Source organism: Erpetoichthys calabaricus, chromosome 4 (genome assembly GCF_900747795.2).
Source record: "Erpetoichthys calabaricus chromosome 4, fErpCal1.3, whole genome shotgun sequence".
NCBI classification, from domain to species: Eukaryota; Metazoa; Chordata; class Cladistia; order Polypteriformes; family Polypteridae; genus Erpetoichthys; species Erpetoichthys calabaricus.
Genome location: NC_041397.2, coordinates 327,945,275 through 327,961,239, shown reverse-complemented (window position 1 = coordinate 327,961,239; position 15,965 = coordinate 327,945,275). Strand labels below are relative to the sequence as shown.

The 15,965-nt window shown below is 44.7% G+C and overlaps 3 protein-coding genes across 4 annotated transcripts in view; 1 reads left to right on the top strand and 2 right to left on the bottom strand.

The window, feature by feature from the left end:
* The window catches only part of LOC114643553 (protein NLRC5-like), a 5,922,889-nt gene that overhangs the window by 2,417,084 nt on the left and 3,489,840 nt on the right, over positions 1 to 15,965 (bottom strand). The window contains exons 24-25 of the mRNA XM_051925772.1: positions 9,071 to 9,244; positions 506 to 679 (exon numbers count right to left, since the gene is read on the bottom strand). Of these exons, the coding sequence (XP_051781732.1) occupies positions 506 to 679; positions 9,071 to 9,244 (348 nt within the window). The remainder of the gene's footprint in view (positions 1 to 505; positions 680 to 9,070; positions 9,245 to 15,965) is intronic.
* Positions 1 to 15,965, bottom strand: part of LOC114642560 (NACHT, LRR and PYD domains-containing protein 3-like) — a 691,964-nt gene that overhangs the window by 14,065 nt on the left and 661,934 nt on the right. The window lies entirely within an intron of this gene.
* LOC114641960 (NACHT, LRR and PYD domains-containing protein 3-like) overlaps positions 1 to 15,965 on the top strand; it is a 592,098-nt gene that overhangs the window by 354,341 nt on the left and 221,792 nt on the right. The window lies entirely within an intron of this gene.

Genomic DNA, 15,965 nt, shown 5'->3' with positions numbered 1-15,965 from the left:
TGTCCCCTGTTCAAGGTGCCAGCGTAGTAATAAAGGGTGACACCATTGTCATCAATCAAGTGACGATTTGTCTAAGAAACAGGCGAGACTCGAGCTGTGAGGGTAGAATACATGACAATGGGGTCACGTGACAAGTCTGATGTGCAGGACACCAACAGAGGAGCACGAGGACATCAGGAGCAGAAAAGTGACGTCAGAGAGGGGCTGAGCAAATGTCACTTTGTCACTAAGGGTCACAAGGTGGGACAACTGAAATCAGAAACTAACAGAAAGTGCTGGGGATTGTGATGGACACTTGAGGCCACAAGAAGAGAACTGGACTGTCAAGATAGATAGATAGATAGATAGATAGATAGATAGATAGATAGATAGATAGATAGATAGATAGATAGATAGATAGATAGATAGATAGATAGATAGATAGATGTGAAAGGCACTATATCATGTGATCAGCCCGCCCATCAATAACACATTCACACCCCCACCCCTCCCCCTCTTTACTCACCTCAGTGTCTCTAATTTACAGTTGTCACTCCTGAGCCCCTCACTCAGCTGACGAGCCCCTGAATCTCCCAGGTTGTTGTCTTCGAGGTCCAGATATGTCAGCCGTGAGTTTGGAGATGAGAGGACCGAGGAGAGAGCTGAGCAGCAGGCCGAGGTGAGACCACAAGACCCCAACCTGTGAAGAAGAAGAGAGACGAGTGAGGACAGACAGACAGACAGAAAGACACACAGCACAAGGGCTCAATGACTGCGCCGTCTTCACTGAAATGCACTTTGACCCTGAGACCACCGCTGTCCTTATAAGGTAAGTCGTTATATACCTGACAGAGTCTTCTGCCTTCCTGCCACACTGACTGGTGACAAGTCACTCAAAGTGACATGTGGACACTGGACAGGACTGTGAAGGACATGAGGCTGACAGTGTCCTGCACTCGAGGGTCCAGACAGACTTGTCAAAGCCGATGACAGCGGAGGGACCACCTTGGATTTGTGTCTGTAACTGAGGACTCAGCACATGGAGGGGCTTTGACTGATTTGCAGGACCCCATCCACAGATTCCTGTTAGACACGCTGGTCACTGCTGGACATCGGAGAGCGCGACACTCGAGTGTCTGTCATGGTGGGCTCTCCTGATGTCAGACCACTTAGACGATGAGGACCCTCTGTCTGTCTATTGTGACAAAGACTGGACTGACTGTGTGATCAGTGACATAATGGATAGGGTGGACAGGACTGACATGTGACACTTCTGACACTCACACGTCACATGCTGACCGGTGCCACTGACCAGCTGACCTCAGTCCACTAAAGGCCTCACTGCTGGTCACCTCAGTTTTCTTATTTCTCTCCTAATTTGTAATAAAGCCAGTGGACGAGCTCTGAATGGACACTCAGCATCCCAAAGTCCAGTCCCCTGGGCACAGAGGTGGTCTGAGTGGACTGTGAAGTGACCCCCATTACTGCTGACCACTGCTGTCCACTCCCAGCTCTCCTCTGACCTGAGCTGCCCATTCAGAGCAAAATGGCAGAGTGACCTGCTAGCATCGCCACCTGCTGGTAGGAGTTAGAAATGACACAATTGACATCTCAGTGACATCAAACCACACGGAGAATTAAAGAATAAAAGGACAAGAAGAACAGCAGCTGGGCCACCGAAAGAGAAAAGAATCAGAAGATCACAAGAAGAACACGTCAGGGGCTCAGAAAAGGACGAGAATCATCAGGAATTCAGCAGTCCGGACCACCAGGATTAACTCACCTGTGAAGATCAGGAAACAAATCAAAAGAACAACAACACATCCCATAATAAACAGACAGAATATGAGAGAATGTGAAAGAAAACCAAACAATCGTCTCTTCATATCTCAGTCCTAAATCACAAGCAAATCCTTTTAGTTCTGAAGACACAAGTGAAGCCCCCATGGCAGTCTGTTTGAGGGGTCCTGCTTCTCGAGGTCCGACCACATAAACCTCACAGTCTGAGGGCCAACGCGATTCTCTCAATGACTTCTTCAGGGCAAACAATAAAACATAACACACGTTACTAAATAAATCCTAAAAACATCACTCTGTGACAATGACAATGACATGTGTGACATTAAAGAGTATTGGCGTCCACAGCTGCTGTCCTCGTGTTTAGGACCCCCGGTCATTTGTGTGTCCTCGATGTCACATTAGGATACACTGGTTAAGGCCGATGTCTGCAGACACTTTGGAACATTCAAATGAGGACATGTCCCCTGTTCAAGGTGCCAGCGTTGTAATAAAGGGTGACACCATTGTCATCAATCAAGTGACGATTTGTCTAAGAAACAGGCGAGACTCGAGCTGTGAGGGTAGAATACACGACAATGGGGTCACGTCACAAGTCTGATGTGCAGGACACCAACAGAGGAGCACATGGACATCAGGAGCAGAAAAGTGACGTCAGACAGGGGCTGAGCAAATGTCACTTTGTCACTAAGGGTCACAAGGTGGGACAACTGAAATCAGAAACTACTAGAAAGTGCTGGGGATTGTGATGGACACTTGAGGTCTCAGGAAGAGAACTGAACTGTCAAGATAGATAGATAGATAGATAGATAGATAGATAGATAGATAGATAGATAGATAGATAGATAGATAGATAGATAGATAGATAGATAGATATGAAAGGCACTATATAATAGATAGATAATTTAATTTTAAAAATAAACTTTATTTAGCACAATAACTAAAAACATGAACACAGCAGTAATATGCAGTTAATAAACATGTTGCATTACTCCACTACTATTGCCCCGTACACGCCTCCTACTCCACACATAATATTACAGAATTTCCATAATACATAAGTAATTCATCATTTGTTCATTACACCACTACTCCCTGTATATGCCTCCTAATCCACACATAAATATAAATAATTGTCCCTCATAAGTACACATTTCATAATCAGTTTACTCCCCCTGTACTCGTCTCCTACCCCGTACATCACTCTCCATTATACACACAGTACTGTATTCCTCAGGACGTCTCCTGTTCTGTGCTTACAACCATCCAGTATGTAAATATTGTGAAGGACATTTGAAGAAGTCACCACCCAGTCACCAACTTGTCCCTCTCAACAGAACACAAAACACCCCTAAGCCCCCATAAATCACAGAAGGTCTGCATGTCTCCAATGAGGTGGTGGTAAGTGAATTCCAGTTTCAATCGGCACTTCACCAGCACTTTAAACATCAGGAGCACATCGGTGGTCTTTGAGATTTTCTCTTTATTCCTCCTGGTTTTGAGGATTGAGAGTTTTGCTTGGCCCAGAAGATAATTACCCAGCACACATTTGTTTCTCTGTCTCAGAGTATACTTAACACCAAAAATAAAGTAAACAGGTGACAATGACAGTCCTATTCTATCAAAGAGTGTCTTGAGAAATGTAAAAAATGGTTCGAGCCTTTTGCAGTTAACAAAAAGGTGAAAGACAGTTTCTCGCTGTTGACAAAACGGACAACAGTCTGATGTTTCCGGTGAAATAATCGATAAGAAGGAGTTGGTGGCGAGAGCCCCATGAAGAATCCTCCATTGTAGGTCGCCAATTCTTTTTTTGCAGTGGGTGTTTGTAAAAAGTTCTCCACGCTGGAGTTTCAGTCACTCCAACATGCAGTTCTTGTCTCCACCGTGTGTCTGGCAAGTCTCTAAGAAATCTGTAGAAAGTCACCTTAACACACACCTGGTAGAGCTCATTTTTTCCCATCGTGTCATACTGCTTGTCTATTAAGTTGCCAAATCTCAGAATGGAGCCCGGCTGGTCGGTGCAGTCTGTGACGTTGGGCTTGACTTGAATGACGAGCTCCTTCACATCCGAGTTGAAGATCGGAATGTCTGGAGAGACTCTCTGGCACAGTGACCCTGCGCCTAAGGTGACTAAGGCCTCCTTAAACTGGCACAGAAAGTGGTGTATGAGCCATTCAGACCTCATGCCCAGGACCGATGTGAGGTGTGCTGTAGTGTGCCATGTCCCAGTGTGGTTATTAACAAGATGGCCAATCTTCGTAATTCCATTTTTAATAAGGACTGAGGTGAAATGATATGAGCAGAGCAGAGGAGATTTCAGCACATTATTCCAAATCAGAGGTTCCTCCAAAAAACAATGAAGATTACCGAAAACAAAACAAGATCTCTTAAACTTACTATGCCAAGTAATCAACATGGACTGATAAAATTTTGGCAGAAATGATAAAGTTAGTTTAGAAACATCTAAGAGGAGTAGCTGTTTGTCAAATTTTAACTCGTTCACTTTGTGTAAAAGTACAAACGCCAGGTCTCTCCAAGGCAGGCCTTCTGGACCATAGAACAGCCTCTGCAGCATCTGGAGCCTGAAGGCCTCGATTTTACTCCTGACGTCAATCAGGCCCTGCCCTCCTTCTGCCACTGGTAGGTGCAGCACACCTCTCTGGACCCAGTGCAGACTGTCCCAAAAAAAGTCAAGGATGATCGTCTGCACGGATTTGATCAGAGCTACTGGTGGATAAGCACACCTGAGCTTGTGCCAAAACATGGAGGCAATCAAGTTATTCAGAATTAATACCCTGCCTCTACATGAAATGTCCCTCAGAAGCCACTTCCAACGGTTCAGCCTTGCTTGGATCAGATCTGTCCACCCCACCCAATTGTCTACAGCGGTGCCATCCGTGCCTAAATACACTCCCAGGTACTTAAAGACATTCTTGTTCCATTGGAGGGTCTCAGGAAGAGCCGGAGGAGATGCGAGTCCCCAGTCACCCACCAAGAAAGCATTGCTCTTCAGCCAATTGACTTTTGCTGACATCAGTCTTTGAAAAACATCTAAGCAGTTGACTAAAGTGTCTACGTCAGATGAAGAAGACACAAACACAGTCACATCGTCTGCGTAGGCAACGACCTTAAAACATGTAGTGGGACAAACTGGGATGCTGAGGCCAGAAAGACGACACCTGAGCTGCTGTAGAAGGGGCTCAATTGATAAAGAGTAGAGCATCCCTGAGAGGGGGCAGCCCTGGCGAATACCCCTGGTGACAGAGAAGGGGGCTGTCAGGACACCATTAATCTTCAGAACGCCAAAGACATTTGTGTAAAGCATCTCAATATATTTGGAGAAGGAGGACCCAAACCCAAAAACTTGTAAGACTCTGAACATGTATTTGTGATCCACTCTGTCAAAAGCTTTTTCTTGATCCAAAGAGATCAGTCCTGCCTTTAAACCAAAAAGCTGTGAAGTCGTAATTAGGTCTCGCACCAGAAATATATTATCAAAGATGGAGCGGTTTGGCACACAGTAGGTCTGATCTGACCTGACGATGCTCCCCATTACCCTACGCAGGCGAGTAGCGAGAGCCCTGGACAGCATCTTGTAATCCATACATAAAAGGCTAACAGGATGCCAGTTCTTGAGGTCGGACAGATCTCCTTTTTTTGGGAGCAGAGCGAGAACAGCCCTTCGACATGATAATGGCAGTTCATTGTTCATTATGCTCTCCCTGAAGACTGCTAATAAATCTGCACCTAATAAAGTCCAAAATGTTCTAAAAAATTCGACCGTCAGGCCGTCTATGCCAGGTGACTTTCCCGTATTTAGTCCGCTGAGGGCTGTAGTCAAGTCCTCCAAGCTGAGGGTTGTATCTAGAAGCTCTTTTTCTGTTTCGGGGATTTGTGGCAGGTTGTCTAGAAGACCCCTGGTCTCAGAAGAATCTTCTGTTGTTTCGGCACAGAACAGCTTTTTATAAAAATCCTGAGCTAGAGCCCTGACGGCCTCAGGCTCCTCAATGATGCGGCCATCCTCATTTTTCAGAGCGTGAATCACTTTACTCTGTGATCTTTTTTTCTCAAGTCCAAAAAAATATTGAGAAGGAGAATCCATTTCAGCCAACTCCTGAATTCCTGAGCGCACAAGAGCACCATGCACCCGTCTGTCCAGTAAGTCCATAAGATCTTGTTTCTTTGTCTTTAAATTCTCAAAGACACCATCGCTGAATGAACTTTCCAAAGACGAAGAGAGTTCTAAGATGTCTTCCTCCAACTCTGCCATTGCCTTCCTCATATTCTGAGTTACATTTTGTGTGTATTGCTGACACAACACTTTGATTTCAGTTTTTGAACAGTCCCACCACTGCCGCAGAGATGAAAAAGAAGATGTTGTCAATCTCCACCTCTTCCAGAAGAATTCAAAAACTTCAATGAAGCGGAGATCTTTCAGTAGACTGTTATTGAAGTGCCAGTATGACGGAAAAGAAGATTGAAATGGAAGAGAAACTTTGAGAAGGACAAGACTGTGATCAGAGAAGCCAGAAGGATGAATGGAGCAGTTCGCTATAAGATTGCTGTGGTGATTCAAACAATACACCCTGTCTAGTCACGCCATGGAGATCGAGCCCCACGAACCCTTCACCCACGTGTACTGGCGAATTCCTGGGTGTAATGCCCTCCAGACATCAAAAAGGTCGTCCTTACTGAGGACTGACTTCAAGTGAGCCGCGGAGCTGGGGTGAGGCTCCAGGCCATTTCTATCTAACATGGCGTCATCGGTGCAGTTAAAATCCCCCCCCACAAAAACAAGATCTTCATCTTTGCACTGCAAAAGCAAGTCATGGAGCAATGAGAAAAACTGCAAACGCTCTCTGCCTTCATTGGGTGCATAAACATTTATAAAGACCCACGTTGTGCCCGCTAAGCTGACTTCCACTTTCAGCAGTCTGCCTTTAACCACCTCTGTCACGCTAGTCGAGTCGGGTGAGAAAAGAGTAGAAAAGAGAATGGCGACCCCGACACTAACACTCGACCGTGACTCAAAAACACCTGCCCTTGCCACCCGCTGTGCCAGTCTGCTTGGTTAGCAGGGTCTGTGTGAGTTTCTTGTAAAAACACAACACCAAGCTGTTTATTAAGCAGATAATCAAACACGGCGACCCGCTTGTTGTCATGTCGACATCCATTGATGTTAAGAGTGCCAAAGTTACACAAAGGCATCAAAAAGCAAAAAAGAAAAGCAGTCACCAAAAACAACTTTAAAAAAGACATGGAAGGACGTGTCCAGCAGCGCATCATACTGGCTTGGGATTTAAGGAGCGTTTCACTCTGCTCATAACATTATTCAGCCGCAGCGCTTCAGTTCTTTTAAGGCCTAAAACTGTAGCCTGGCGTAGGACTCCCTTAGCTGAGCTCAAAAACAGTTGAAGGTCAGGGAAATGGTGACTAACATTCACACCCCTCTTGCCCTCAATAAATTTCACGAAGCGGATTATGCTGTCGTTACTGTAGCCACCACGGAAGCTCAGCTGAAGTGACAGACTGGACCTCACTAATGTCCCCAAGCCACCGCTGTCATCCTGACTCGATGTACCCGTGTCTGCAGGCACCTCAGGCTCATCCTGAACATTCACAGAGTCATCAGCTGCGGAGACTGAGCTCTCAGTTTTATTGTGCTTAACAGCAGCTCCGCTATATGCGGACCCGTCTTTCCTTTTTCTTGTCACGGGCTTTACCCGCTCTGTCTCATCCTCCATTTCTTGAACAGCACTCTCACTGTTGTCTGCTGGAGTGCTCATCTTATCGATCGCACCTTCAGCCCTAACATTCTCCTCAACCCCTCGTATCTGTTGTATGGATTCTGCGTCTATGATCTCAGCGCTGGGCAGAGCCCCGTTATCATGTACGGCAGCCACACTCACAGGCTGCTCAGCGCTGCCACTCGTGTGTGCAGAATTAACAGTAAAATCGTCCGTAGACATTGATCCGGCCTCTGCCGCAGCGTCCTTCTCTGGGGCGCTCTCACCACTCTGCAAGTCTGTAATTGCGGGCTCGGGCTCTGCCACAGCCGCCGGCTCAGCCATCATAGCAGATAAAGAACTGCTCTGATCCTGCACACTCTGACCAGGACCCTCCATTAAATCCTCCTCCACATCAGAAAAAATGACGGAAGACTCACTGCCTTCATCGTCATATAATATCGAGTAGTCCTCACGGGTACTTTTTGAAACTCCAGGTACTTCTGAGTCTGCTGTTACCTCAGAGCGCTTACACTGGTTAGCCTTGTGCCCCACTTGTCCGCACTTAAAGCATTTCATGGACTCTGATGATACAAACACCACATAATCAAACCCATCCACTCTGAATTTGAGAGCCACATCGAGTTCACCCTGTAAATCGTTTAAAATCATCTGAACTTGTCTCCTGAAAGAGACGACATGCTTTAACTCGGGTGATCGACAGCCCAAGGGAATCATTGAAACTTTCGATATGATCTGCCCATATCTTTCAAGTTCTTTAATAAGAATATCATTTTTTAGAAACGGGGGAGCATTTGAAATAATCACTCTCCGTGCAGGAGTAGAAAGAGGCAAAACAGAAATTAACGTGCCATGAATAATCACACCATTCTGGACAAGAGCATGGACCAAACTCTCATCATTTAGAAAAACAACAACAGTTTTATTCATTCGTGATGCTGAACGGACATTTTTGCAGCCGATTAACTTGCCGACTTCCACTACGCACGTCTCAACAGAGACCATCGGATCAACCAGCAACTTCACGCCATGCCTGCGTGTTAAGTTTTCAAAATTGTGCGGCATCAAGCCAGGCGGCGTTTGTTTCGGCGCGGCCATTACGGCCACGCCGCAAATACAATACTGGGGCCAATAAGAAAAACAATATGTAGACAGCAAAAGAACCACTACACATTAGAGAGAGCAAAAACAAAAATGATAAAGATTAGGAAAAAGAATAAGAAATACTGACAAGACGACTCCGCACACCACCACCTCCAGCCAGCAACCCACAGACACGTCCACGACAGACCTACGTAATCAAACCACAGACGGACAGCGAAACAGATAGATAGATAGATAGATAGATAGATAGATAGATAGATAGATAGATAGATAGATAGATAGATAGATAGATAGATAGATAGATAGATAGATAGATAGATAGATAGATAGATAGATAGATAGACAGATAGATAGATAGATAGATGTGAAAGGCACTATATCATGTGATCAGCCTGCCCATCAATAACACATTCACACCCCCACCCCTCCCCCTCTTTACTCACCTCAGTGCCTCTAATTTACAGTTGTCACTCCTGAGCCCCTCACTCAGCTGACGAGCCCCTGAATCTCCCAGGTTGTTGTTGTTCAGGTCCAGTACAGTCAGCCGTGAGTTTGGAGACGAGAGGACCGAGGAGAGAGCTGAGCAGCAGGCCGAGGTGAGACCACAAGACCACAACCTGTGGAGAAGAAGAGAGACGAGTGAGGACAGACAGACAGACAGAAGGACACACAGCACAAGGGCTCAATGACTGCACCGTCTTCACTGAAATGCACTTTGACCTTGAGAACACCGCTGTCTTTATAAGGTAAGGCGCTATATACCTGACATCGTCTTCTGCCTTCCTGCCACACTGACTGGTGACAAGTCTCTCAAAGTGACATGTGGACACTGGACAGGAATGTGAAGGACATGAGGCTGACAGTGTCCTGCACTCGAGGGTCCACACAGACTTGTCAAAGCTGATGACAACAGAGGGACCACCTTGGATTTGTGTCTCTAACTGAGGACTCAGCACATGGAGGGGCTTTGACTGATTTGCAGGACCCCATCCACAGATTCCTGTTGGACATGCCGGTCACTGCTGGACATCGGAGAGCGCGACACTCGAGTGTCTGTCATGGTGGGCTCTCCTGATGTCAGACCACTTAGACGATGAGGACCATCTGTCTGTCTATTGTGACAAAGACTGGACTGACTGTGTGATCAGTGACATAATGGATAGGGTGGACAGGACTGACATGTGACACTTCTGACGCTCACACGTCACATGCTGACCGGTGACACTGACCAGCTGACCTCAGTCCACTAAAGGCCTCACTGCTGGTCACCTCAGTTTTCTTATTTCTCTCCTAATTTGTAATAAAGCCAGTGGACAAGCTCTGAATGGACACTCAGCATCCCAAAGTCCAGTCCCCTGGGCACAGAGGTGGTCTGAGTGGACTGTGAAGTGACCCCCATTGCTGCTGACCACTGCTGTCCACTCCCAGCTCTCCTCTGACCTGAGCTGCCCATTCAGAGCAAAATGGCAGAGTGACCTTCTAGCATCGCCACCTGCTGGTAGGTGTTAGAAATGACACAATTGACATCTCAGTGACATCAAACCACACGGAGAATTAAAGAATAAAAGGACAAGAGGGACAGCAGCTGGGCCACCGAAAGAGAAAAGAATCAGAAGATCACAAGAAGAACACGTCAGGGGCTCAGAAAAGGACGAGAATCATCAGGAATTCAGCAGTCCGGACCACCAGGATTAACACACCTGTGAAGATCAGGAAACAAATCAAAAGAACAACAACACATCCCATAATAAACAGACCGAATATGACGGAATGTGACAGAAAACCAAACAATCGTCTCTTCATAGCTCAGTCCTAAATCACAAGCAAATCCTTTTAATTCTGAAGACACAAGTGAAGCCCCCCATGGCAGCCTGTTTGAGGGGTCCTGCTTCTCGAGGTCCAACCACATAAACCTCACAGTCTGAGGGCCAACACGATTCTCTCAATGACTTCTTCAGGACAAACAATAAAACATAACACAAGTTACTAAATAAATCCTAAAAACGTCACTCTGTGACAATGACAATGACATGTGTGACATTAAAGAGTATTGGCGTCCACTGCAGCTGTCCCTGTGTTTAGGACCCCCGTCATTTGTGTGTTCTCGATGTCACATTAGAATACGCTGGTTAAGGCCGATGTCTTCAGACACTTTGAACATTCAAACGAGGAAATATCCCCTGTTCAAGGTACCAGCGTTGTAATAAAGAGTGACACCATTGTCATCAATCAAGTGACGATTTGGCTAAGAAACAGGCGCGAATCGAGCTGTGAGGGCAGAATACACGACAATGGGGTCATGTCACAAGTCTGATGTGCAGGACACCAACAGAGGGGCACATGGACATCAGGAGCAGAAATGTGACGTCAGAGAGGGGCTGAGCAAATGTCACTTTGTCACTAAGGGTCACAAGGGGGGACAATTGAAATCAGAAACTAACAGAAAGTGCTGGGGATTGTGATGGACACTTGAGGTCACAAGAAGAGAACTGGACTGTCAAGATAGATAGATAGATAGATAGATAGATAGATAGATAGATAGATAGATAGATAGATAGATAGATAGATAGATAGATAGATAGATAGATAGATAGATAGATAGATAGATGTGAAAGGCACTATATGATAGATAGATAGATAGATAGATAGATAGATAGATAGATAGATAGATAGATAGATAGATAGATAGATAGATAGATAGATAGATAGATAGATATTTTAAAAACAAAGTTTATTGACAAAAAAAAAAACATCAGTCAACTATACAACAACTTACACATTATATTATTATAAATACATTTTCATATTTCATATTTTTTGAAAAACACAACTGAACCCACAAAACTCCCCTAAAACAAACCGCAGTTCTTCATTAATACAGTCACATAATATACTATTCACACACCATATTGCTTTAAAGTTGTCAAGATTCTTTGTGGATTTGTAAAAATTAAAATCTATCAAAATGCGACTAATGCTCAGTATTTTAAAAACTACAATCGGATCTTGTAAACCACTCCCTACAATTTTATACTTTCTGGTTTTCCAAATGGCTAATTTACTTTGCCCCATAATAAAGTTTGCCAAATTTACATTGTTTACATTTTTTTTTGTTTTTTTAAACCCGAACAGAAAGCCCACCCTGGTGTACACCATTTCCAATCCCCCAACAAGCCTCTCTATTAAATTAAACAATGGCTCCAGCCTTGTACAGAACATAAAGCAGTGTAACACGGTTTCTCTTTCCCCACAGAAACAACAACTGTCAGACACCCCGGCGTAATAATTGACAAGGAGGAGTTCACAGCTAAGATCCCATGTAAGACCCTCCACTGTAAATCGTCCACCCTACTGGTCAATGGTGGCTTAACCTCCAGGCTGGCTCTGAGAATTCTGTGCATCTGATCTTTCTCCTCCATGGAGTGTCTGGTATCGTCCTCAGGGAGTCTCGGTGTCTCATCTTTACGCACAACCAGTACATTTGTTTCCCTGTAGCCGTTGGCAAAGGCAAGTCCATCAGCCTCTGCACTGAAAGAAATTTGCTCTGCTCCACCGTTGTCCAGTCACCCACAGGAGATACCAAAAGCGTTGGAAACTTGTGATCCTCAGGTGGATGAGTCCGTTCATTGAACATGTCTCTCAGGAGTGCCGAGCTCTCAGCTGGCAGTGAATCCTTAACTTGTATTAAAAGAGTCTGCACCACTCGCACTGACCGCACTCCAATCTGTTGTGCAATTTCTTTTGCATTCTTCGAACAGAAATTTTCACAGTCAATAAACTCTTTTAGTTTTGTACAGCCTCCACTTTTAAGATGATTAGTAAAATTTGAGACAGTCCCACTGAACTACTGAACTTCACATTGTTTACAATGGGCTCTTCCAAAACCCAGAACAATGACAGGCTGTCCTCATCCCCTTTAATTGTCACCATCTGCCAGGCTCTAAAAAGACTCTTATAAAAGTCTGGTAAGTCCGACATCTCAAATTTATTCACCTGGCATAGCAGCAGAGTTTTTCCAAATCTCAGGTCTTCAATGTGATCAAAAAAGCGAAGTGCAAAATCCATCTACGGCTGGTGCTCAGAAGGATACAACAATTTCTGTATAGTATGTAGCCTGAATGCAGCAACTCTTCCAACCACATCTATAATTCCTTGCCCACCTTCATCCAGTGGTTGAAACAGGACACTTCTCCTAAGCCAATGCAGGCCATCCCAAAAAAAGTTGATTAAAACTTCCTGAATACTCTGAAGCAGCTGTGCAGGAGGCTCTAAACAAATACATTTATGCCACAGTCCTGAAGCTATGAGATTGTTAATGATGAGCATCCTGCCCCTGTAGGATAACTGAGGTAGAATCCACCTCCACCGTGAAAGCCGATCCTTCACCTTCTGCAGTACTCCATCCCAGTTCTTTCGTATGAAGTGTTCATCCCCAAGAAACACTCCTAAATATAACAGCCCTCCAGATGACCACTGCAGACCACCAACCAGTTGTGGTGGTTTTAAACCAGTCCAGTTTCCCACTAAGATAGCACTGCTCTTTCCCCAGTTTATTTTAGCTGAGGAAACAATTTCAAAAGATCTCTGGCATTGAAGCAAAATGTCAACGTCCTCCTGATTTTTAATGATGATAATGATGTCATCAGCGTATGCTGAAACCTTAACAGGCTCCGCAGTGCAACATGGAAATGATAGACCAGTCAACACTCCTCTCAGTTTAACCAGAAAAGGTTCCAAGGCCAACACGTAGAGCATTCCTGACAAGGGGCACCCTTGCCTGACTCCTCTTCTGACAGCAAAAGGTTCACACAAACCACCATTGACCTTAACTACACCAGAAATGTCACTATATAATAGCTGAATATATTTAACAAACCGGTCCCCAAACCCAAAAGCCTTCATCACTTCCCATAAATATGAATGCCTGACCCTGTCAAAGGCCTTCTCTTGGTCGATAGAAATAAGGCCAATCGGAAAATTAAAGAGTTTAGATGCCGCCAAAATGTCTCGAATTAAAAAAATATTATTGAAAATTGTTCTATTCGGGACACAATAGCTCTGATCAGGATGCACCACCTGAGCTAAAACAGTTCGCAATCTGTTAGCTAGCGCCTTTGACAGGATTTTGTAATCAGCACAAAGGAGGGACACAGGCCGCCAGTTTTTGAGATTTTGTAGGTCACCTTTTTTTGGCAGTAGTGTTATTACCGCCCTGCGGCAACTCTGAGGTAACACACCTGTTTTTATACTGTGGATGAACACCTCCAAAACATCGGAACCAATAATATCCCAGAAGTCTTTATAAAATTCCACTGGAGTGCCATCAATTCCTGGGACTTTTCCATTATTCAACTCCTTCAGTGCAGCAGTGAGCTCTCCTAGGCACAGCTCCTTCTCCAGCTCTCCAGAGTCTGCATCACGAAAGTGCGGTAAATCCTTCAAGAAGGTCTGCTGTTCCTCAGCCTCACCTTCCTCTGTTGCAAAAAGAGTCTCATAAAACCTCCGTACCGCCCGCCTTATCTCACCAGGGTCCTGAGTCTCCTCACCATTATCCTGCCTTATGCAAATGCAAGATCTTACATTGAGAGTTCTTTTTCTCAAGTCCAAAAAAATACTGGGTTGGTGCATCCATGTCAGTTATCTGTTGGAATCTCGCCCTCACTAGAGCCCCCCGAGCCCTTGTTTCCAATAAGCTGGCAAGGCCCTTCTTTTTAACCCCAAGGGTTTCCAATAATTGGACATCTGGACCCTGCTCTAAAAGCTGCTGAATCTGAATTATTTCAGTTTCTAACATTTCCATGTCAGACTGTAGTGACTTTGTGACATTTCTGGTGTACTCCTGACATAATAAACGAATGTGGGTCTTCCCAACCTCCCACCACTGCTGTAAACTGGTGAACTCCTTCTTCATGAGTCTCCAGCTTTCCCAAAAAAAATTAAATAACTCTTTAAAACTTTGATCTTGAAGGAGGAGCGTATTAAAATGCCAGTAGGCACTACGAGGCTTATAATCACTTAAGATCACAGAACAAGACACCAAACTGTGATCTGAAAACCCTGAAGGGGTAATGTGACAGTTTTTAAATAAACCGATGTGGTGTTTGAAACAGTAAACACGATCGAGCCTCGCCATTGAAATAATCCCCCCATTCATCCCCCCCCATGTATATTGCCTAGTGTCCCCATTTTTATTTCGCCACACATCTTCCAGTCCTGTCCCACTCACAACTCTCTCTAATTCCTGTGCTGAGCGTGTATGCGGCTCCAGCCCGTTATTTCTGTCTTTTTGCGTAACAAGGGTGCAATTAAAATCCCCACCTAGAACTAGAACCTCATGTGTGCCACATTGTGTCAGCACACCCTCCAACTTCATAAAAAATGCAATTTTCTCGTTTCCATCGTTCGGGGCATATACATTAATAAAAGTGAAAGAATTGCCTTGAATTTTGACACGCACTTTGAGCAGCCTCCCCTTCACTATTTCTTCAACATCACAAAGTGCTACTTGACAGTTCTTGGAAAACAAAATGGCTACTCCAGCACTAATATTCGAACCATTACTGAAATAAATGTCCCCTTTCCAATCCCTACTCCACTCCCATTGATTTGTGCTGTCTATATGAGTTTCCTGTACAAAGATAACTTTTAAATCTTTTTGCTTTATGAATTCAAAAAAAGCCAACCTCTTATTATTATTTCTTCCACCATTAATATTCAAGCTTCCTACATTAAAGCAAGCCATGTTAACAGAAAGTATAAAAATATTCAAGATAAACCACAGATCCCAGTATATACAGGATCTTGTAAATGTTCCAGTTGCCCTCTCCATTATTGCTTATTTTGTTTTAACTGTTTCTTCAGTCTGCTTGACAGATTCTTTAATCTGAGAAGCTCTTTATCAGTAAACAGGACAGATGAGGACTTTTCTTTTCTTAGGCTTTGTATTGATGAGATAAAAAGTTCCACATCAGGAAAATAATCGGTCACATCTACTCCCCTTCTGCCCTCAGTTTCCGTCACAAAAGTTCTAATACTTTGTGCACTATACCCCCCTCTGCCTTTACATTCTTGCAGGTCAGACACAGTTGAACTATCCCACATTTCTCCCTCCGCCTCCTCATCTCCCTCACTCAGCCCAGCCGCATTTTCACTGTCTGCCTCAGCTAGGGCCGCGTACCTGCCCTGTGTAACAGGTGGGGCTGCAGCAGGACCCTCGCCTTCCTCAGCAGCACAAGCCGTAACATTACTGCGTTTTCGCGCGGTTCCTTCCTCCTCCCCAGCTTGTCTTTTTTTAGCAGGCCGTTTAAACCCATCGTAGTGCTCAGGGGTGTTATCGTC